This window comes from Camarhynchus parvulus, chromosome 8 (assembly GCF_901933205.1).
Source record: "Camarhynchus parvulus chromosome 8, STF_HiC, whole genome shotgun sequence".
NCBI classification, from domain to species: domain Eukaryota; kingdom Metazoa; phylum Chordata; class Aves; order Passeriformes; family Thraupidae; genus Camarhynchus; species Camarhynchus parvulus.
The window spans coordinates 2609993-2633562 of NC_044578.1; the positions used below are offsets into that span (position 1 = coordinate 2609993).

The 23570-nt window shown below is 44.3% G+C and overlaps 1 protein-coding gene across 13 annotated transcripts in view; it reads right to left on the bottom strand.

The window, feature by feature from the left end:
* Positions 1 to 239: 239 nt before the first annotated feature.
* The window catches only part of NFIA (nuclear factor I A), a 348766-nt gene continuing 325435 nt past the window's right edge, over positions 240 to 23570 (bottom strand). For 11 of the 13 annotated variants that reach the window (XM_030953282.1, XM_030953290.1, XM_030953284.1 and 8 more), the window contains one exon: positions 7279 to 7439. In XM_030953282.1, the coding sequence (XP_030809142.1) occupies positions 7422 to 7439 (18 nt within the window). In that variant the 3' untranslated portion in view covers positions 7279 to 7421. Of the gene's footprint in view, positions 7440 to 23570 lie in introns of all 13 variants that reach the window. The other 2 variants (XM_030953281.1, XM_030953289.1) reach the window with 1 other exon arrangement.

The window sequence follows — 23570 nt, forward strand, 5'->3', positions numbered from 1 at the left end:
ATATTGGAACGATTTTGTGCAACGGGACACCAAAAACACGGGGAAGAGTGGCCAATGTGACAAAATATTTATTTTTTTCGATTTACCCAAATATCCCCATGATTTGGGATGAAGCTGCTGCCTGGGAGCCTGCCCAGGCTGCAAGGCTGGGGCCAGGAGAGGTTGATGCCCGATGCCCACAGTCCTACAGCCGCAACCCGACCCCGTGCCCGGCTGGGAGTAAATAACAACACGGCCTGTTAGCATTAGCAATTTTTTATTTTCCTTTTTTGTTGCATAGGAAATGCAGTACTTGCTTCCAGTAATTGTATTGTAATGTGAGAAGGTGGTAGCACTAATGGTTGAATACAAGAGTTAAACTAATCCACACCAGCTCAAAAAACCTGCGGAGACTTAGTTGAATAAGAATGGATGCCCACAGTGATTCTCAACCAATTACAATTTTTTTCACAGAACACAGTAAAACTAAAATGGTAACTATGAGAGTCAATACAAGTATACTAGAGGCACGAGGGGCCTGACTCATAAAAAAAAATGAACACGACATGGTATTAACACGGGTGTCAAGTGAATTTGCAGCAGATCTTTCACACGGCCGGTGGAAATTTTAGCGCCTCAAATCTCAACCCGCCGCTGAGGGACTGGGCTGGGGCAGAGTTCGGGAGAACCTGCACAGCCGGCCAAAATGGAGATTTCTCCTTGATTGTGTTTCCCAAGAATTTCGTGGCCCTGTCCCCAAGGCAGCAGTTGCAACAAGGACGAGCGGCGTCGGTGGCGGATGCCGAGCCAGGCGCTCTCGCCCTACCATGCTCCGTCTAGAAACTCATCTTCGTTTTGTTTTTCCCCTCATATTAATTTGTGGATGCAGATTAAAGGGGGGAGATTTCACCCAACACAATTGTTTTTGTTCATGCTCGAGCATAGAAGATTAACTAAGTGGAAAATAGTCTTCCCTAAGGAAAAAAAACCCCAGCATCCAAAGTACAAAAGTTCACATTGCGGGCGAGCGCTGGCCCCGACGGAGGGTTTCTCTAGAGCTCAGAGGTAGCGATCGAGCGCGTTTTGTTCTGGTGCGGACAAGATCTCTTTTGTGATCGAGTCGCGGTGTCCCGAGCCCCCGGCGCCGGCCGGAGCCGTCCTCCCCCTTTTCCTCCTGCCAACCTGCACCTCTGGGGCTCGGAGCATGGTCCTGCGCTGCCTCGCCTCCTCCACGGCCCCTTCCCACCGGTTCCTGGTCTCCGCGGGGCTGGGGGAGGCGGAGAGGGGAAGGGGAGGGAGAGCAGGGCCAGCGGGGCTCGCCAGGGCGAAGCCCACCCTCAATTTGGAGGAGAGGAGCCCACCAGCCTCCCGTGTTAATAGCAAAGGAGCTTTTATGAATCGGGCCCAAAGTTTTGTACAGAGTTTGTTTGAAGAAAAATATTGCAACTGTGCATGAAACTAAACAACCACATGAGTTTTTTTTTTTTTTTTTTTTTTTTTTTAAAGGGTTTTTTTCTTTCTATATGAGGAAGTCTGGTGTGAAGAAGGGTCAAGCATGGGTACCTGGTTCACCGCTGCCCATTAAGAAATCTCTCGCAACATGAGCTCGGTCTCATTTGTGGGTTTAAAGGACTGTCCCTTCAATTTGAACTGTTCTTCAGAGCAAGCTCTCTGAATTCTTAGGGTAGCTTTTCGAGACGAAAATCTTACCAGGCACGGATTTCTGGTCTCAAACACCATGTCCTGCCCTCTAGGAAAAAAAAAAAAAAAAAAAAGAAAAAAAAAAAAAAAAAAAAGAAAAAACCCAAAACACAAGTAATACTGAATTTAAGTAAATGTATACCTCCAAAATACTGAAAACACCCCAAATCAATAAAGACAGAATTTGCGTTCTCAGTGAAATATCTTTAAACCTATCTGACAAGAACCAAGTCAGAAAAAAAGACTAACATAACTTTGAGTAATATTCATACAGCTACTAAGCATTATGGAATAGCATGCATTAATATTGTACGGTTATTTTACATCACCTATATCAGAAGGTTCTGACAGACAGCGAAGGCTACCGGTGTAGAAAAATCTTACTTCAGAAGAGCAATATAATACAGATTTCACAGGCACTACATTTTAATATATCAGGTATTATGCTGGTTTTCTTATAATTCTTTCTGTCCTAAAGCTGGCATTATAACAATGACCGAAAAGGCAAGGATCGAAGTAAACGGAAAGTAGATACCAAAGTTGATATATTCTTTTTTTTTTTTTTTTCAGATAGATTAGTGCATAGTTTTCATGCAGATAAACACTGCTATGCATTTACATTGTTGGAAAGCAGAGTGAATTGAGCCCAAGTTGTCACATTTTTGTAAATCATTTTGCCAGCCTGTAATAGCACCATGTAATGGATTTGCATTAAACATTAAATTGATTTCAGAATTGGTGACACAGTATTCACTACAGTTAAGTGCTATGGAATAGCTTCAATGTTACCTGCTATATATCAAAGCAATTTTCATCCCACTGCTTTTTTATTGGAAAAAATAAAAGGAAAATGTACTCGATACTAATTAGACTATTGCGCAGCCTTGGACTTGATGATGGCATAGCTGGGTTTACTGTCAAACAGTAATACATGCATTGACTTCAAGACAAAATTGGCATTGTAAGCTTGATTTAATGAAAATCCTGCCTAGCAGGCAGTGTTAACTTCACAAGACCTGCCTCCGACAGACCTCATGAGGTTGAATTTGTTATTTATTTATTGTTTAGGTGCCATTGAAGCTCTCCTTACATTGTCATGCCGGTTATGGTTTTAATTTTGTTCGATGGAGGCCTTCTACCAACAAAAAAAAAGGAAAAAAAAGATATTTCCAGAGACACAATGCAAAGTACAATATTAACTGACATTCTTAAAAAAATAATTCACCACAAGGAAAAAAAAACTGTTTTAGGCTATGTATCTGGGTTTTTTTGTATTTTTGTACAGTAAATATTTTATAACACTGTTACTACAAAGCTGCAAATATACGGAACAAAGAGAACTAGAGAAAGAAAAAAAAAATGTTAGAGGGATTTTGCATATTCCTGTGGGCTGACTGAATACTGTGGAGTTGAGAAAACTTGGTGTTTCTTTTCCCCTTCGACCTTAAGGGGAGGGGGAACAAGCAACAGAGACAAAGTGTACCATGGCTGCCTAAACTCGAAGCCCGAAAGTTTTTTTTTATTATAAAGGAAAAAGAATAAATAATAATGGCATTGCTGGGGTGTGCGGCATGAGAAAAGCAAGTGCCCTCGCTCAAAAAAAAAAAAAAAATTTAAAAAACCCGAAAAAAGAGGGGTGAAAAAAAGAAGAAAGGAATTAACTTGGGAAAAAGTCAATTCGCGCTAAGCCATCCCTAGGGCTTTAAATTTGGGTGGGCGGGGGTGGGCACAGGTCAGAGAATTTGTGCGTCTGACAGTTCTGGAGAGAAGGAGGCGGGGAGGAAAAAAAGTTCTTGGGTGACTCCGAAGGAGCGCCCGGTGCGGAGCCGGGGCTCCGCTGCTGCCGCCGCACGCCGGGACCATCCAGGGATGGATGGCTGGCTGGCTGGCTGGCTGGCTGGGTGGATGGAGGGATGGATGGATGCCCCATCCCTCCTGCCCATCCCTGCTCGCCTCCCCGCTCCTCTAAAAGAGGACTAAAACACTGTTTGTTCTCTACACCTGCACAGAACGGAACTGCCGCGTTTCCTGCGTGAGAGGAAGGTGAACGCAAACTGAATTTAGTGTGTAATACTTTACAACCCCTGTTGGTTAACACCCTTGACCTCCTACCTAATGTTTTAAAGCCTTTAAAACATTTTTTTTTCTCGCAATTCTGCTCAGAGTTCCCTAACTTTAGCGTCATCAAACTTAATATGACAAAAATACCTTCAAAAATACAGCATACCTGTAATGTCCATTTACAATGGTTCTTCAGTAGCCTATACTTCTCAAGCATAGGAATATGCTATACCATTGAGAGAAGAAAAATAACTGTATTTAAATACATACAAAAAAAGGAAACGGGAAAGTTTTTAACTTAAATCCAGTTCCCAAAGGAAAAAAAAAAAAAAAGCAATTCTATGAACGCTGCCTTTATAACGAACAATCAGAAATTCCACTAAGCTAATTTGACAGAAATTTTTCCTCATTTAAACAACATTACAAAAGTCCTGCATTATAAAATAGGGTAGAATAAATCAGTGTAATCAATAAAACTATACAACATACAAATTACATATCTTCTGAGTGGGCAGTTTAATTCTCTCTCTTTGCAGCCATGACTACAACATGCTCACTAAAAACAACTAACTGCCCAAACTATTGCTTAGTTTGTTTTGTTTAAAAAAGGGTGCAATTTTATTGTATATACAACCAATTTACTGGTAATACCTTGTCTCATAGCAAGGTTCTGACAAAATGTTTGTCTAGGCTTTTTTCCCTTCACTGTGAAGCACTGAAAGCTGCTATTTTTTTTTTTTTTTAGTGCACATATGTCTTAATAAAGTAATGCCCAGCTAAGTGCTATAGGGAAGGCAAAGGATGCTGGCTAGAGGATGTGATACCATATACTAACAATCACACAATACAATAGAGCAAAATGACTACTCAACCACTTATCAGACACATATGAAAATCCAAAACATTTTATTTTTTCCTTAAATAGAGAATAACCAGTAAACAATTTTCAGAACTTGGAAGTTTAAAAACGTGCATATAAAAATGGGCATTATATACTTTTATTGAATGTGGATTGATTGCAGTCTGCTAATAAAAATGGGTGTGGGATCTGAAGAAAAAGGAAGTTGTTTTTTTTTTTTTTAAGGCTTGCTTGTGAAAGGAACAGTTGTAAAACAAAAATTGCTTGAAGCAGGGTTCAGCTTAGTGCTTCACAGTTTGACTGCTTCTCTAAGAAGAGCCCTTCCTGCATGTGCATTCAAAAATCACAAAAGTACAAAGACAAACACCTAAAACACACTGCGTCAAGTGCAGCACCAACTTTGGTCAAATAAAAAAAAATTAAAAGAAAAATTAATAATTGCTAAGCTTTTCTACATGATATAAGCAGGTATTGCATATTTTCATATATCTGGGAGAAAACAAAACAAAAAAAGGAAGACTCCAAATAAAAGGTAAAATGCAGCAACATCCAAAAATACTGATAATCTAGCATCTACAGATCTCAGAATAGCACTGCCACTGACCATACAGGACAATAAACACTACTCCTATCTGCGGAACAACTAACATCCTATTTAATTCTAGATGTTGGAACTGACAATGGCTGACATAAAAGTCACATTTACAAAAAGTGTCTCCAAATGCTTGACTAGGGAAAAACCCCTTTCAATATAGGAACATGTGCAACAATTCCACAAATAATCGCTATCCAGGGCAAGGCACATTGATATGGAATTTTTTTTTTTTTTTGTTTCGTGCAAATTAAGAAAACAAAACAAAACATCGTTTCAGGGAAAAGATGAGGAGCAAAGTGTCTTCCCAAGAATTTCAGTTACTTGATTGTATAGGACAGTAGTAGAAACCCTTCTGAAGGGTCGAACAAACATAGTTTAAAGGCAAGTGCCTGGAATAGGGATTACAATATTGTGTCTTAATGCACTCTACTTTACCCTACATTAACTATATAAAAATTAGTTACTAACACTAGAACATGCAGAGACTTTCTCTGATTAGCTGGACTCGCCAACCAGAACGTATATATATGTATAGTATAGGAAACCTTCTTAAAGTTGCATGTGAAGCAAAGGGGTGCTCCGCTGTCTGATAGAAAAAATCACTTGCACTCTTTTTTTTTTTCTTTTTTTTTCCTTTTTTTTGTACATAAGATACAGGACGTTTGGGGTCCAAACTTCTTTTTTTTTTTTTTTTTTCATTTTCTACTTATTTGTCTGTTTTTTTTCTTTTTTCTTCTTCAGCAAGTGCCCTTGCTTTGAACTGGCATAAGTTGTAAGAAGATCAGCATCGTTCGTTTCTGTAATGATTTCTCCACAGTCCAGAAAATGTACCAGTTCAGGGACACGAAGGTGTTTTACTTTCTGGACCGTTCTCTCTTATTCCCAAGGTGTTTGAGAACTGTTAAACCCTATATTGCCGGAAACACGTAAAATTTGTCAGAATTGGCATAATCCATTATAGTGACTTTTAGCTTATAAAATTAACAGATATTATGATTTAATTTTAGTTATGTGCTTTGATAACAGAAAATGATTAATTAGCATTTAATGTAGTTAACATATTGTGGTAAAAGCACCATTAGATTTGTTTTTTTTTTTTAATTTTCCTTCAGTTTTAAAGGGATACAAGTTCAACAATAAAAAACATAAAAAGCAAAAATAGCTCCCCTTTTTCTTGCAAGGCTGTTTTTTACCCCAATAATTTAGAGTCCTGGGGTGGAAGGACTTGGAAAACAAAAATAGAATTTTCAACAATCTCTATCTTACAAAGATATTTAGCTATCCAATGAAATTGCACTTTACTCAATTCAAAATTCGATTGTTTTGATTGATTCCTGTCAGTTTCTGTCAAAACAGACCAACTTCCCCATTTCTGCGTGAATTTTTGTGTAATTGTTGAAAATTGTTGAAAAATGTTTTTTTTAAATGTAAGTGCAGCATTTCAAACTTTTTTTCTTTTTTTTCTTTTTTTTTTTAAGTGAATAGTAGTAGTTTGATGTTTTAAATCGCTCTGCAATCGAAGTGGAAAAAAATTGTTGACAATGCTCTTATGGTTCATGTTACGTCTCTAAGTGCCGACTGTAAAAAAAAAAAAAAAGGAAAAAACCCCAACAACAACAACAACAAAAAAAAGAAACCTGCATTTTTTTTTCCCCGATATGTTACAGAAAAAAAAAAAAACATGCTCTATGTCTGTCCGGTAAGTTATATATTGCAGAATTCAGCTACTACAAAAGTTATAGTTTAAGTGTGTTTCATGATTTCTCAAGAAGTCTCACACCTGTATGGGAAAATCCGATGAGGATACTGTAAAACAGTTAGGCTCCATATGGAAAGTGTGTTACAACAGCGAGTTGGTAAGCAGCAGCAGAGGCTAGTTCTACTCAGTGTCACCTAACGCTTACACTACCAATGAAACACTTCAAAAGTTATGAAGCCCAACCATTTCCAGCACCATATGAGAAATTACAACAGTCCTAAAGTTGTCTAAAAAAAAAAAAATTAAAAAAAAAAAGAAAAATTAAAATCAAATCTCGAGAGAAAGTTACGGCCTTTGCCATTCAACCATAACGTTTGCCATTTCCATGAACGAGTTTGCTGTCGGTGTCTGCTCGCCTCCCCTTCCGCCGATGTGAAGTCGCTGCGCTGCGTTGCTGCTGCTTCCGTGTTACAGAGGTGGGAAGGGGTCTGGTGGTCTGTCCGGTGCGTGGTGGGAAGCGGAGACTTTTATCCCAGGTACCAGGACTGCAAAAAGAGAAAGGAGAGGCATCAGCCCCGGCCCTCGCTCTCGCCGCTTCCCCAAGGGCTCCGGGCACGGCCGCCAGCCTCCTCCACCAAGAGGGGGGCTAATTGAGACCGTGACGAATTGACCTAATTACAAAGCTTAATTAAAAATACTGTACAAATCAATATATTTTTTTTCCTCACCGACAGTCGCTGGACATAGCTACAGATGAATGCGGGGGTCATGTCACGTTACAAGTTATCAATCTTTTTAATAGATGATGGCTTGAAGATCCCTCCAGTTCACTTTTGTCTAATCCCCTGAAAAGGCGATACACATTCGCCTCTCTGTGCCATTTATCACCCTGCAGTCGGGGTTTTCTTGGGTATTTAGGCATGTGCCAGCATAAGCATCTGTTGCTTTATACTGCCCTGCTTCAACTGTCTCGCTGGAACAGATGCACAGAAATTCAACAACAGGGCTGTTTTCTTAGGAGAAATGTGGATCGCTACAGAAAAGCCAGGATAAAGCAAATCTGGGGAAAGTGGATCAGTGAAAATGTCCCGTACCTCTCCCCATACTTGTGTTTCAAAACAAAACGTGGGCCTCAACTAATAGCTTTTCTTTGGGAAAATATTTTTTTCCCCTTTTTCTTCTTTTTCCCATAGGGAGGGAATTCCCAGGGAATTCAGCCCAGCAACAATACCGTCCTTAACCCAACGGCGCAGATGCCCGGAGCACAGAGAGCAGCTTCGCTCCTCCATAGGAAAATAAACACAGTTGGGAAGCTGGAGTGGGCTCTGCTGGAGCCGGGGCAGTGCCACTGCACCGGGGAGAGCCCATCCCAGCCCCGGCAGGGTCAGCCCAACCTGAACCCGCCATGAATGAGAGCAGTGTTAGGCCCTGGGACCGTGCGCGAGGGGGGATGCTCCTTGGCAGTGACATATTGCTGTGGGAATACACCAACAAGCAGCAACTATTTAGCCTGGAGTAAAGTAATACAACAAGAAAGACTCAGGTATTAAAGAGCCGTTGCTGATACCCCCCGGTTTTTTGCTGGGGCTCCTGTAATATATGAGGTGCGTCCGTGCGTGTGCACGGACCGATGACAAGTTTTACCAAGTTTTTCCTCCGCTCCTTTTCGGCCTCTGACGTGATTGATAGCACAATCAGCTCAGGGAGGACTTATGAACATTTACGGGAGACTCTGAGGCAAGTTTCATGTGGGACCTGGAGATTATGTGGTCTTGCCATGGAGGTAGGAACTGGTAAAATAAATAGCAGGATTGGAGAAGTTGTCCTGCTTCCAATACACCTCATTAACTAACTCTTCCTCCACTCGCCCTTCTGAATACAAACACACCGGTCCCATATCGGCTCCATCTATTGCCTACAGATTTTATATTTAGACTTACTCAGGCTGCAATTAAACGAAATAGTTCTCATATGTAAAGTTTATAAACAGAGGAAAGTTCTGGCAGGGTTCGTGAAGCGGAGCCAAGTCCCGTTCTCCTCCCTGACTGCGGGGCCCTACTGATTTTTAGGTGGGTGCAGGGACGTGGAGTGTGGGCTGTGCTGTGCTGGAGACATCTCCAACCACGGCCAGCACCTCCGGCCATTGCCAGCTCCCAACTTTTCCAAACTTTTCAGGGTCATCCCTCACGCTTTTTCCTTGAGTGTGACAGTTTTGGGCCGGACTGGGAACTGTGGCACTGCCCAGCGGGGAGGAGAGGGGGGTAAAGTCTAAGAAGGGAGGGAGTAGAGGGGTTAAAACTGCAAGGTAAAGGAGAAGAGGGGTTACAGACTGAGGTGATGGAGTTGAGGGGTTACAGACTGAGAGAGGATGGGAATTAGGGGGGGTTAAGGCTGAGGTGATGGAGTAGAGGGGGTAAAGATTGAGAGGAGATGAGGTAGAGGGGTTGGACACTGCAAAGTGATGGAGTGGAAGGGCTGAACACCGTGAGATGATGGAGTAGAAAAGTTAAAACTGAGAGGTGATGGAGTAGAGAGGTTAAAAATTTAGTGGCGATGGAGTAGAGGGGTTAAAACTGCGAGGTGATGGAGTGGAAGGGTTAAAGGCTGCGAGGCCGAGGAGTGGAGGGGTTGAACAGTTCCAGGCGATGGTTCCCATCTCCGCAGTCCGGCTGCTCCATGGCCGCTGGTCCGGCACATGGCCCGCCGGTGGCGGGAGCCGCTGCCCTTGCCACTCCTCCCTCGTTTCAAAAGCTGATTTTTTTTCTTTAAAGCAGGAAATAAAAAAAAAAAAAAAAAAAAAAGAAGAAGCGCTGAGGTTGCGGAGGTGGGGCCGCGCGGGGCCGGGGCTGGCGGCGCTGGGGTCCCGTGGCCCGCCCGGGCTCCGCCGCCCCCCCGCCCCTCGGTCCGTGTGTCCGGCCGCCCCGGCCGCTCCGTCGGTCCGTCCCCCGCCGCCCCGCGCTCCTTCACGCATCTCGCTATTCACCCCGCGCCTCGCAGACAAGGTTACCCCAGAGCGGCTCTGTAATCCTTCACTGAAATAGGCTTTATTGATTGCTCTGGTCTATTGTTCCCTTTTCAAGTCCCCCAAGTTCAAGTTCATCCCGGTGTTACATCATGTCTCGTTGCTAAGGGCAACCAGACAGCCCCAGACGTGACCGCCATCCGCAAGCGCGGCGCTGCGCCCTCCCACCGCCGCCAGCCGCGCTGACGTCGAGCCCCGCTCCCAACACACTGAACTATTTATTCTGCCTAATTTATGACCTCCACAGCAAGAGAGACCCCCACTCCAAAAACCAACACTGTTGTATATTTAATTAATCTGTCTTTCTCTGGCACTTGGGAAAGTTAGACAAAGGTCTAATTATTGTGTGTCGCTCCCCACACTTTTCTTTTTGGGGTGACTATTTGCATGGGAAAAGAAACGGCGAGGCTGGGCGCGAGTCCCCTCCCTCCAAAACACCTTTTTTTTCCCCCCTGCCCTATTGACATTTCATGAAATACTTTAGCTGCTTAAGGGAATTAGAAAAAAAAAAATCTGATGTGAATGTAACTCCTTCGGAGTTGGTATTCAGTAACACAAATCAACTCATGACATGTTTAAATTTAAATGCTAACCACACACTCTGCGAGTTACTTTAAAGGTTAGTTTTTAATCAATAGAAGTTGCTGACTCGGGAGTTTTGAGCGGCGCAGTGCAGCTCTGGGGCCTTTGTCTCGCGTTGGGCTTTCAAACTTTTTTTTTCTTGAGATGATTTTAGCAATGATTTGCAGACACAGAGCGCTATTGTGCTCCTGACTAGCAACATGTCAATAAAGGAGTAGAGTTACCATGCACTAGGGTGTCAATATGACTCCTGCAGACACTGCTCGGCCTTAATACCAATGAAAAACTTAACCCTTGCAGGAGAGACCCAAACCAAACCGCACGCTTGTTTCAAAACTTCCTCTGCACGGCCTCGAGTGAAAAGCTGCTTTTACGGGACCCAAACTCGGAGCGCTTCGCCAACAGCTGCGTCCCGCTCCGCCTGCTCCTGCAGCCCCACTTGGATGAGATGTTTTATGGGCTGAGGCAGCAGAACAGCGAGACAGAGCGCGCATTTACCCAGCAGATCCCACCAGCACCGCTCTCGGGACACTGGTTTAATTTAGAGCATCTTACAGCTGAAGCGCACACACAGAATGATCCTCCTTTTTCTGCTAATCATTTTAATATTAAGATCTCATATCCCCCTCAAGCCTCCTATACACGTCTAAGTCTTCCAGGATTAGGGCTGAAGAGCACCATTGTTCCTCTGGAGCACCTGTGAAACTTCTCTGCTAGGGAGAGGAGACCTCCGGCCTCAAATGAAAACGTCTAGGAAGCGTATTAGGCACTTGGAGACCCGATAGCTGGGACCTATCAAGGGGTTTTTTGCATGATTAGGGAGCTTAGAATGGAGAAAAAAAAGAAGCCTCCATCCGTACATTTAGGTGGCTGAAGTATTTTGTGCCTTGCTTTAGAGTGCTGCCCAATGTTTAAGCACCTCACCCATTTCATCCCTGCAGTTCTGTAACCTATCCGACTGCACCCACTTGGAGAAGGCGGTGTTGCCTTTCTTAATTTAAAATCTCCATTTAAATCATGGGCCCTATCACAGTACGGTCAGGACGATATTATCTCCGTGCTTTTTCATAAAAGAGCCGGTGTTTTATTTCCCTTCTATTTACTTTGCAGTACTGTTCTCCCAGCGAGTTTAGAGCTAAATGCACCCACTGGAGCTAAAGGTCCTGCTCAGTAAAATTGCTGCCACACAGTTGTCGCTGCAACTATGAGTCTGTATTGTCCTGCCCAGCATCTCGCTGTCCTTCTCCAGTGCTCAAGGTGAAACATCAGAAAGAATTCTGCAGTCCGGTACGAGATCTTTGCTTCCCTTTCTCCAGTCAAATGAAGAAGTAATCTCATCAGGTTGAAAAGTGCTGACTAAGGATTTAATAAAGTGCCTGCAGATGTGTGTCATCTCTAAGGTATTCAACTCATGTAATGCAAAACAGTTCCACACTGAATGTGCTTATAAAATTCCATTTAACCATTGCAGAGCTCTATTTTACTGTTCTCCAAGGAGTATTATCACACTTCCCCCCCCCCCCCAATTTACAGCACCATGAAAGTTGAAACTTGTATTTGAGAATCCTCACAGTAGTAAGGTTTTATGATCCATAAACAATATCTACTTGACTGAATCCTAAACAGGAAGTCTGAGATGGCAATTACGGTTCTCTGATAGTGCAAGTCTTTTTGTTTCTTATGCACTCCTGGAGATAGCAGGGACACACAAAAATCCTCCAGTCACTCCTGACAATCAGCTCCTTTCTATGGTAAGAACAGCAAGGAAACATTGCGTGATTCTGGATATTTAACAAAGTGCCCCATTGACTCCTGTAGCAGTTTCTGCCTGAGTCAGGAGCCCAGGAACCGGCCCATTGTTTATGGAAACCTCCTCAAACCAGCCTTCCTGTACGCCGTCCCTCACCCCCAGCCTCGCCGTGAGCACCTCTCACGTGTTTCCAACCACAATGACAATCCAACCCAAACTTGTTCCATTTGCTTCTACCTGCACATCTCCTGCCCCAACAATGGGACCTTTCAGCTCGCTCAGAAAGCTGGGGCTGTGCACCCTCCCTATCTGTTTTTCAAATTAAGAAGTTAAACAAAAGTCCTCAAGGGCAAAGTTTAACGCTGCGGAAGGAGGTTGTTAATGTGGAATCCAGAACTGGGTGTGACAGTTGGCTTATTTCTCCGGGCGATGTAGGTTATTTAAGGACATTCACACGTTTGAAACTCTGACAAACTCCACGCACAGCAGCTCTGGCTTCCCCATACCCACTCAGGGCTCAGGCCTGCTCAGTGATAGCCGTTTTCTGTAGGTTGAAGCCCAGTTTGTGTGCCCGGCGGCATGACGGGTCGGTGCCATCGGGACTTCAAAGGCGGCTGCTGCGGCCGTTGCTGCCCCGGGCACGTGCAGGAAGCGATGGCTGTGCGGGCCCGGGCGGGAAAACCCACCTGTGATAAGAGCCTAAATAAAGTAAAATAAAATAAAACCCCACAGCTTTAGAGCTTGCCGGCAAAGCGGCTGTTTGGGCAGCCCAGCTGAACCCAAGCCACGGCCGCTGGCACCTGTGAGGTCTCGCTGCAGAACGTTGTTTTGTTTGGGGATGACATTTCAGTCACCTCAAGAACTTTGAGGCTCTCACGAACATTAACCCCGGGGAGGTGAATTGGGGTAACGAGTCCTTCTGGTTGCAAAGATAAAAGGAGAATGTGAGCAGTTAGGCAGTGAACTGGGCCTTTTGGCATCACCTTGTGAGAGGTGCCGGGAAGGCTCTTCCCCACGGTGCGTCGTGTGAAAGCAAGGGGACAAAACTGGGCCTTTGATGCCACTTCAAAAGGGTTGCCAGGGTGAGGGGAGACAGTGGCAGTTCAGCTTCTGGTGCGACTGGCTGGAGGGCTCCTGCAGACACAGCAACTGCCTCTGGTTTACCCCACATCTGAATTCATCCCACTCTTCTACAGCTTCCTCCAGAGTTTCTCCAGGCCCAAAATCTGATCCTAACTGTGTAGGACCGAAAGGTGAATATAAAAGACAAGGTCACCTTTGTGCCTATGGAAGTTATTTTCTTAGAGCTGGAATTAATTATTTAGTAATTATATTTTCCAGACTGAAATACCAACAGGGACATAAGTAGCATGTTGGTCATCCCCAAAGGGACATAAAACAGTGAGAGAATCTTCTGGTCGTCCAACATCCGCACCGGGGAGAGTCACACGCCCCACTCCGAGCACATTTATATTGTCTGGAGGCAGATAAAACCTGTCCCAGGAGGGACACTGCTCTCCAGGCAATGCATACAGTAGCTCTGCATCCAATAGTTTTTGCGGGAATGCCAGTTGTGGCAAACTGCATTAAATTACGTGCAATAATTTTGTGATATGCACTTTTGCCTGCTGACTATTAAAAATGTATAGTAGTCCAAAACCACTTCTCTCCTGGGACCAACAAACTCACTTTGGGCAAGATTTCTGCTCGGGTTCAAACCTCAAGTTGGGAACAGCTAGTGTTTTTAAATAAGTCACCCCAAACCCTCCCAAACCTATGAAAACACACTCATACAGTAACTCCTGCTGTTGTTCCAGACATCTGAATGTTCCAGTAAAGTGTCCCAGCTGGCCCCAGATGTTTCTTAAGTATAAACCAATGCTCTGAGTGCTGGACCCCCTGCTGCCCCGACCTGGAGCTCAGCGGATTAAAGATTGACTGCGCTATGACATATTCGCATTTAGCCTGAATATAATACAGCAAAGACTTATCAATGGCAAATGTTTGAAATGTAACCCAGTCAGCAGAGTAGGCTGGCACTCTGAATATGATGTATAAATAATGTATGGGAACTTAAGATCTAAATTAGATCTACAGGAAGAAAACTTTCCCTTTTCTCTGCCTCTAAAAGAAAAGTTCTCTCACAATGAGGTCATTTTCCTGCCCCGTCTTTTGGTTTACAAAATTGCTTTTAGGCAGAGGGTCTTGCCTTTACTTGGGGAACATTTTGCCAGTTACAGTTTTCCTCCAGTTTTCAAACAAAAAAAAAAAAAAAACGAGCAACGAAGTTCACTTATTTGTTAGTAAATTGACTTTGAAATCTGCAAAATAACTTCTAAACTTTGCGTGGTCGGCTGAAAGCTGACTGCAGCCATGCTAAACTGCAACCCTTGCTGTTTAAAAAAAAGAAAAAAAAAGACAGTGAAGGGAAAGAGAGAGAGGAAAAAGAAAGGGAGAAAGAGAGAGAAACAATCCCATTTTGGTTTTTGTTAGAGGACGGCATACTACATAGATCAGAGACTTTTCAAAAAATAAAAACCCCCACTGTACACAAAGCACAGGAAAATGTGAGGAAAAAAGGAAAAACCTAAAAGCAGCTTAGAATGTGTTAACTCTGCCATTCTGTCAGCTTAAAGAGTATTTTATGCTTGATCAACAGCTCTCTTTTATTATGCTTTTCTTTCATTCATTCAAGACATCAAAGACCAGAACCACCAGTGTACCTGATCTACCAGAAGAACTTGTAAGGGTGTTCTAAAGAAACGGGGGTATTGGGAGCCAGACACCCCTGCGGACAAGGCAGTTCAAAGAGAATATTTCAACAATGATTACATTTTGTAAATCTTTGTACGAAAGACAGCTTATTTCCTGCTTTTTTCATGAAAAATAGATTCTATCCATTAAAGTGAGCCCACAGTATGAAAGTTACTTGAGATCTGAGGTACAGCAAGAGGATTAAGTGGAGGGTGAGATGAAATCTTTGAGAGAGACGATGGCTTTCTCTGATATTTGTCGCTGCCATAAGGTTTTCTGAGTGGGCTAGGAACTTTTTTTTTTTTTTTAAATTTAAAATTTATTTGTAGACTTGCTGGTGGCAGCGAAGCCGTTTGTGAAAGCAAAATAAACTGGAATGAATCAGAAAGGAAAATAGCAACAAATAAAAAAGGAGCAGAGAAAACAAACGGCTGCAAAAAAACCTTCTGACATGTTTGAAAGGAAAACTATATATATTTGTCCCGCGCCGAAAATCGCAGGCGAGCCATTTAAATCCTGCAGACAACTCCGAAGTGCAGCACACAGACCCAAGCCAGCTGTTTACTTTTCCAAGCCCGTGGTGGTTTCTGCATTGATAAACTATATAACCTCACACACACAGAAGGGATTTTAGCTATGCCAGACCTCATTGCTCTGTCCCGCTCTCTTTATGTGCTGTCACAGAATAAAAATGATCCTAACACAAACCCTGAAATAAGATCTCGCTCCAGAAAGAACATCTTTGTAGATATTTCCTGAGTTACTGCCAAGCGGGATTTTTTTCGCCCATTCATCCTTTCAAAGTTTTGCTATAAACATAGCCAAAAATTGTTCGGGAGTAATCAGAAATGACCAAAATATGACCCCCTAGCCAAGGCCAGCTGTGGGCAGGAGGGGAGGAAGCCGCCCCGCGCCTGCGGCTGGGACAGCAGCCACCTCTGCCACTACACCTGAGTGACACCTCGCTTCCCCCTTCTGTAAGAGAAGGAGGAAACAGCAGGATGCATGAAATGAAAGAGGTAAAACCAACTTTAAACCCACCTCACGGTTTGCATCTACTATTTCGAGGCAAAAGCAAATGTGCTGCGAGGGGGGCTGAGTTTTGCACTCTACGCCTCACTTTTAGACAGCCCCGTAATTTTCTCTGCTGGAGGCACAGTTAAATTTGCTCGGGAGTGCAACAATCCCATATTTCTTACAGCAGATCTCACTCATTTCTTTCCTTTTATGAAACAACACGTGCACGGGGACTTGGAGCCGCTCATAACCTCATGCCGGGAAGTCCCGTGGAAACTGGGACGGCAGACACACTGCTGCGACGGGACTTTCCAGCATTTTGCTTGGATGAAAGCAAAACCCTCTGGCTCCCCGGACTCCATCTCCCCCCTGGCCATGGCACAAAAGCCGCTGGGTGCCCAGGGATCCCCCCCAGCCCCAGGGTGGGTGCCCGGGGCCTGCGGCGGCCCCGCTCCCAGCCCCTCACGGCCGCCCTCAGCCCGGCCCAGGCCCCGGCTGCACCTTCCCAAGTTCAAGTTCAGGTTTAAGGGAAATAAACCGCTCCTCGGGAGCCTGCAGCCAGCCCTCATTTCCATGTGATCCCTCTGAACTTCGCCTGCGCCAGCGCGCCCTGTTTCCAGGGCCCGCCGAAGGAATGTTTTACAGTTAGAGCCCGCAGTGCTTTCTCAGGCATTTCAGACCCAGAGGCCCAAGTTTCAAGCTGCAGCATTAAAAGTTTCCACAGAGCTACTGCAGAGAGAGGGAGGGAGGGGAGGGGGGAGGGAAATGAGGAGAACAATATCGTCTTAATTGTCTCTATATAGCTCCACAGTTAAAGTATTACTTTTTAAAGGGACATAATTTATTCTGGAGGCACGGTGTTATAACAACCAGTACATACTTTCACCGCGGCGTAACCCGCTCTATTCTTCATTGTGCTTTCCGGTGGTGTTGCTTTTGCAGAACTCCTTGTTACGCCGTGCCCGGTACTGTACTTACAGTTTTATTCAATTTAAGCCAATTCCTGCAGTCCTCAGGCGAGCAAAACCACCCCCCCCACCCCGAACCAAGCCTCGGGAGTTCTGCCTGCACCAGGACTGCAAAAATAATCTCCCCTCAACCACCGTTTTTCTCCCCCCAAAAGTTTCTTTACTTTTTATTGCTTTAGACAATCGGGGAAAGTCATCCAAAGAAAATCAACCCCCAGCCTGGGCCTCCCAGGCTGGGCTCGCAGCGAGCCAGCCGAGCACACATGCACAGACACACACGTACACACACACACACACACACACACACACAGGGGCTCGCCCTGCACTCCCCTGCCCCGTCCCGGGCCGGCCCAGCCTCAGGAGCTACGTGAGGGGCCCAGGGCTCCCAGTGGGATGGATGGTTCTGCCAGCAAGCTGCTGCAGAGGCTGCGGCTCTTTGCTCTGCAGTTTGGGGTATAAAAGGTAATTATCAGCCTTTTTTTCCCCCATTTCTCCACTGGAGAGCAGGGAGGAGGGAAAGATTGCTACTGCCTTCAGAGGTTGAAGGCTGAGGTGGCCTTTCCTTGCCCTGGTCATCCAGCTCTCACATAATCCTGGCTCTGACAGCCCCAGTGGAGTTGTGGGGGACCCATCCACCACCTCAGCCATGTCCAGGGGCTCCCTGTGGTGTAACGGGAGAAGACCCATAGTGGGTCAAAAGGTACTTGACCTACAACTACCCACGGTAGTTCAGCTGCTTTTTTTGACTGCCCTGAGAGTACTTCAGAGCACACAGAGGAAAGCGAGGGGAGAGGATAACTTGGGCTGGTCAGGAGAGCGAGCACTCCCTCCAAAATTCCCCCCCAAAAGTCAGGTCCCTGCCTGTGCTCTCTGTCTGGGTGAAGTGAACAGATGAGCAGCCCTGTGGGGACAGCAAAGTGTGCCCAGCCTGACCAAAGCAGGGCAAAAAGCAGGAGGGACGGGTCAGTGGGGACTGGGAGGCACAGGGGAGGAACTGGAATGTGGGCAGCAGGAACAGTGGGGATGGCAGGGCACACTCCAGGCAGAGGAACAGCTGGGGACCCCAGGATGAGGGGGTCGAGGCAAGGTGGGTAGAGCCAGGCTGGGTTTGGAGACCGCAAAAAAGGAAGAGGAATTTGGGTTTTGGCAAGTCCTAGGTGTTATTGGGCAAGGAGATCAAAACCAGGCTCCAAATTAACACAGACAGAAATAGGAGCACAGAGGCAACTCTGGCACTTTTGACCTTAAAATTACAGAAGACAGTGAGCTGGAGGAATAATGACTCAATTCATCATGAAACCCCCCCTTCCCAAAACTCTTAAAAAAAGAAAGCCAAGAGGGCATTGAGCTGAACAAAAAACCTTCTCCTGAACGTGGGAACTTTTGACATCTGTATTTTTCCTGATGCTTTGTACCTTGCTAAACTGCTCTAAGAAAAATGGAAGGTCGTGCATCATGCTTGTGCTCAGGAACCCATCTGTGGGGATCCCTGAAGGGATTTCCATCATGCTGTGGGGAACCCCATCCAGGGATGAGTCCTGTAAAGATCCATGGGGCCACTGGGGTCAGGGTGCTACAGGAGCAATGTGAGTGGGGCAGGGAAAGACCACCCCAGGCTCTAGAGGTTGCCAGCTCTCCGTTGGAGAAATGGGAAAAGGCTTTGCAGCACATGATCCATCTTTGGATGAGGAGGGATATATTAGACATGGTTGGCTAAAGGGAGTTGGGTCTTGGCCTAGCTTGGAGCAATTTTCACACATACTGTGAGATGCCAATGAAAGTCCTGGTGGAGTGTAAAGTCATTAAATGAGATGAAATTAAACAATTTAGTTATTTCTGCTTCATCATATTTGTGCAGTATGGCAGGCAGAATGAATTACTACTAATGATCAAATTTAGTAATACTAATTAAACTATCTCAATTTAATTAATACTAACAGAGAAAACAGACAAAATTACTAATGTAAACCTTGAACTTAAAACCAAAAGGTGCCTCTTCGCTTTTGTGAGTCACTGAATGTGAGGGTTTTCCCTGAAAATAGCCTGTGTAGAAGTGGCTCTTTGTACTCCCTAAGCAAGCTGCTCCATTGTATGGTTAACTACAGCTCTCCTCCAGCTTTCTTTCTCCCCAGTTTTTTCCCCTGAATGTTACTACTTTTACCCCTTGTTTATCCAAAGAGGTTCCGGGAGAAGAATCTGAGCTCTGTTCAGACTCACACAACATCAACAGCACTGATAAAGCAGTTACCACTGCTGGGACAAATTCTGCCCTGGGTGCTTGTAGGAAGAGGATTTATAAAGAGCCTGTGGAGCCTCCCTTGCTGGGAAATGATGGGATCACAGAATGGTTTGGGTTGGAAAGGACCTGAAAGATCAGATGATCTTCCAAACCCCCTGCCATGGGCAGGGACACCTTCCACTCGACCAAGTTGCTCCAACCTGGTCTAAACTTTAAAATTTAGCCTACAAGACCAGTAATTTGGGAAAACCCCAAACCCATCTCCACATCAAGGAAAATGACTTTAGAGTCACTGAGAGTTAATACCTGTAATCACAAAATAAAAACTCCACAGAAATACATGAAGACTGCAGTGCAAACCCTCCCCGTAGAGAAAATGTGAATTATAACCTTTATCTTATCTGAAAAAGACTAGATTTACTCTACTGTGCATAGATATAAGCAAAAGAGAAGCATAATTAAACAAAAATGTTATTGTATTTCTAAAACAAACTCCTGCCAATAACAAATCTTCCATCTCCTCCTCTCATCAGCTCCAATGAATGTGCAGCCGGGTCCCATACCACAGATTCTCAGACATGATCTTTAACCTAAAGGACTGCAACAAAGTCCTGAAAAAAACCCCAGCAAACCAGGGAATAGCCAAACAAGGAATATAATGTGTCAAAGTGTTCTTCCAAAATCACAAATCTCATTGTTTAGCACATGCCAAGATGAAAAAACCCAACACCACATGCAAATATCGCATCTCAGTTTATCCCCTTTTTTCTTTAAAAATAGGTAGTTTTTCTGCTGTCGTATTTAAAAAGATGCAGTTACAGAAAAGGCATTAAAGGATACCTAAAGTTGTATAAAGCTGCTCCAAGCAATGCAGAAATTCATAGAATTCTTGAATGGTTTTGGGTGGAGGAAACCTTAACGCCTGTGTTTTTTCATGTCCTGCAGGGCAGGGACACCTCCCACTGTCCCAGGTTTGCTCCAAGCCCCATCCAACCTGGTCCTGGACACTTCCAGGGAAGGGGCAGCCACAGCTTCTCTGGACACCCTGTGCAAGGGCCTCCCCACCCTCACAGGGAACGATTTCTTCCTGAATTATTGTGTTCAGCCTCAGAGGTGGCTGCACGGTGTTGGTTGTGACTTTGGTTACTCATATCTCATAATTAAAATTACATTTCAGTGCCTTCTGCAGTGCATTCAGCTGCATCTCTCTTCATGTGTAATAACCAGTGTTTGTATAGATGATGTAACAGTTGGGTCACACAAGTGAATATGCCTGGGAATATTATGATTATAGTGTCAGTACTGTTTTCTAAGTTGAATATTAATAACTAAAGCACCTAAGGGAAAACCTAGAAGATATTTTTAAGTTTAGCCTTTTGGTTGTTATGAGATCTATTTTTTTTTAAATCCTGGTTTTAAATTAAACTTTTCCAGTTCTACCTCTGTTCAAGCAGAAAATGCTATCAAAGCAAAAGCCTAAAATGAGACGTGTTTTGCTGTTCTAAACTAAAACCAGGTAAAATTTGAAAGCTGCAATTTCCCATGCTGTTAGCAATCCTTACTAAGAACAGACACCTTTGTCAAATTTAAAATATAAACAGATTTTACCAAAATTGAGGTAATTTTCCTGTATTTCTTTTGAAACCCCAGTCTGTGTTAGTCACGTTTCTCTAGGACAGTCCAGCACTAGGCAGGTGATGCTCAGTGTCTTGGGAACACAGAATCTTCTGCAAACTGAGGACTCCTTCTCTGTTAAGAAAAGGCTTCTTTTGGTCCCTTTTTATGGAATTCACTATTAATTTCAGAGCAGGACAGTCTTATTTTGCAAAGTGTTCACCTCTGGAGCTTATTCATTCCTTGACCTCTGTGTAAATGCCATTAAGCAAAGGTGATTCCTAGAACAGAGGTAGCTTAATGCCTATCCATTGGGAAGGATGCAGGGATTGTGGCCTTTAATTTTTGACCTTCATTGTAGACTGTGGTCCTAATCCTTTGATTGCAGAATTCTTAAAAAGTATATATGGCAGCTGGCAAAAAATCTTAATGTTCCAGTAAATGCAAAAGCCATAAATTCAGCTGCTGACCTTTTCCATCCAGGTCACATGTGACATCTACTGGAGTTTGTCAGGCTGGGTGGAATTTATGGGGCTCATATAGGTATCAGCTGCGAAGGCTGAACTTTCATGAAATGTCTTTCAAAGGCACTTCCAAAACCCTTGTAAAAAGTCAGTATAGCTTTTTTTTTTTTCTAAGGGTATACATTCTGCACACATTTTAAAAGGTCTCATCGTGCCACCTCTGCAAATTTTCAGCACCTGGGAAACTTCAGCTCTTAAATTATTACTCTTTACAAAATAGAGAAATCAGGCCAGGCATGTAATTACTGCCATCACCAACTTCCAACAGCCCCTTCCCAAGCCTGGCTCTTTGAGAACTCCTTTCTTTCTGCTGTGCAGCCTCCTGCCCCTCTCTGGGATCGATGGTATCGATGGTCTATTGTCAGTCAGAGAAATGGGATTTGATAGTGCCCTCAAGCAGTTGGGAAGAAGGCAAGGAATACAAAACCTGCCCAGGTCCACACCGTCAGCGTGGGATCAATGCTCTCAATAATACGTTTGCCGCCACGTAGCGCCCTAACTGTCGCAATTAATAATGTAGAAGGAGCTGATTAACTTAAGTAAAGTGCTCTCCACTGTGTAAACACATCAAGATCTATAGGGCCAAAGAGGAAAGAACGAACAAAACGTCATTTTTATATTTTATGTGGACACATTCTTGCTTTCTATTCTGCTCTTGTAACAATTACTGTACTAGCCACTCTGACAGAGTCAATAAATTGATCGTGGGCCTGATGCAGCAGCGAGCAGACTAATCCAATACAGCATTATCTGCTGTGGAGGCTGGGGTGGGCAGTGGTGGCCAGGAAATCAGCCAAGCCAGCCAACAGCAGCAAGGGGCACAGAACCATAACCTTGCCCGAGCCTGGCTTCATTTGTGTGTGTGAATGTAGGGGTGTGAGCAGGGCTCTGCCCATGCTGCACCCTCAAAGCCCTTCCAAGGCTCCACCTGGCAGGGATCAGCCCCTAAACTGGACTCTGTGGCTCAGGGAGGATCAGCTCATCTCATTTTCTCGTGTTGGCAGCCATGAGTTTAAACACCTGATGACTTTTCCCCCACTACACCAAAGTCATGCTCCCCACAACTGCACCCACCGCAACACAGCAAGAACTGCTGCCTGTCCTCTGAAAAACAAATCCGGGAATCCCCTCCCATGTCCCCTGACCTGTGAACACAGGCAGTGTCACATTTTGTCAGCTTAAATGGCCACTTGGGTCTGGTATTATGTCTCTGACAGTGGTTGCAGTCCTCTTGGGAGGAAGCTGCAAGAATCCCTACAAAAGAGATGGACCAAAATGATTTGGCCTGAGGGGAAGCTTCTTCCCAGCCCCATGCAGTAAGTGGTAGGCCTTGTAAATCCATGTTAGCAGGGAATATGAGAGTGAAAAAATAAAAATAAAAGAAAGTTTCCTGCTGAATGGAAAAAAGAAAACTGTTTTTTGGCAGAAGTTCTTCAAGAAGGAGAACATAGGCCATTGTTATTATGAAGACTTTTCAATGAAAACACAGAAAATCATTGCCTTTTAGAGTAATTGTTTAGCTAAAGAAAGGTTACACAGCTTGTAGAGAATTTAGTAAGAAATTAAATCTCTCCAGCTCATTCATCATATTTCTGCATTTGCCAACTCTTCCCACCAGGCCCACACTTACTCCTTCCCTTTCTTCTCTCCCACTGTGGAGTAAGTAATGGCCATAAAACCCACAGAAAGGCAGCCTTACACACAGGCTTCCTGGTTATTGTGAGGAGGGGGAAAACTCAGTAAGTTTAATTGCTTAGTTTGGGAAATTCTTCCATGTCCATTGTAAATAATTCTATGCTAAATCTACTGGAAATAGGATGCTGAGTGCTGATTTCCAAAAAAGAGTCTGAACTGTTCACCAGAGTCTACAAGGAGGAGGAGGAGGAGGAAGAAAAAGCCCAGGAACAAGGGTCTCCCCTGCTGAGGACTAACCCAGGCATTTTGGGACTGATTTGGCTCCATCCCTCTTTGAAGATGCAGCCACATGATGGCATTGGGAAGTTTTCTATGAATCTTTTACCTCTCTAGAGCACTATGTGCTTTCTTTTTGGGATGTGCTGTTCTCAGCTCCTGTTAGGAACTGACCTGAGAGTGGAATTTCCTATGCACACTCTCTCTAGGCTCACACTGCATTTTCGGAGCCATCTCCAGGCCACCCTCAAGTTCAGAATGGTATTCCTACATCCTGGGTGGAAGAAGAAACACA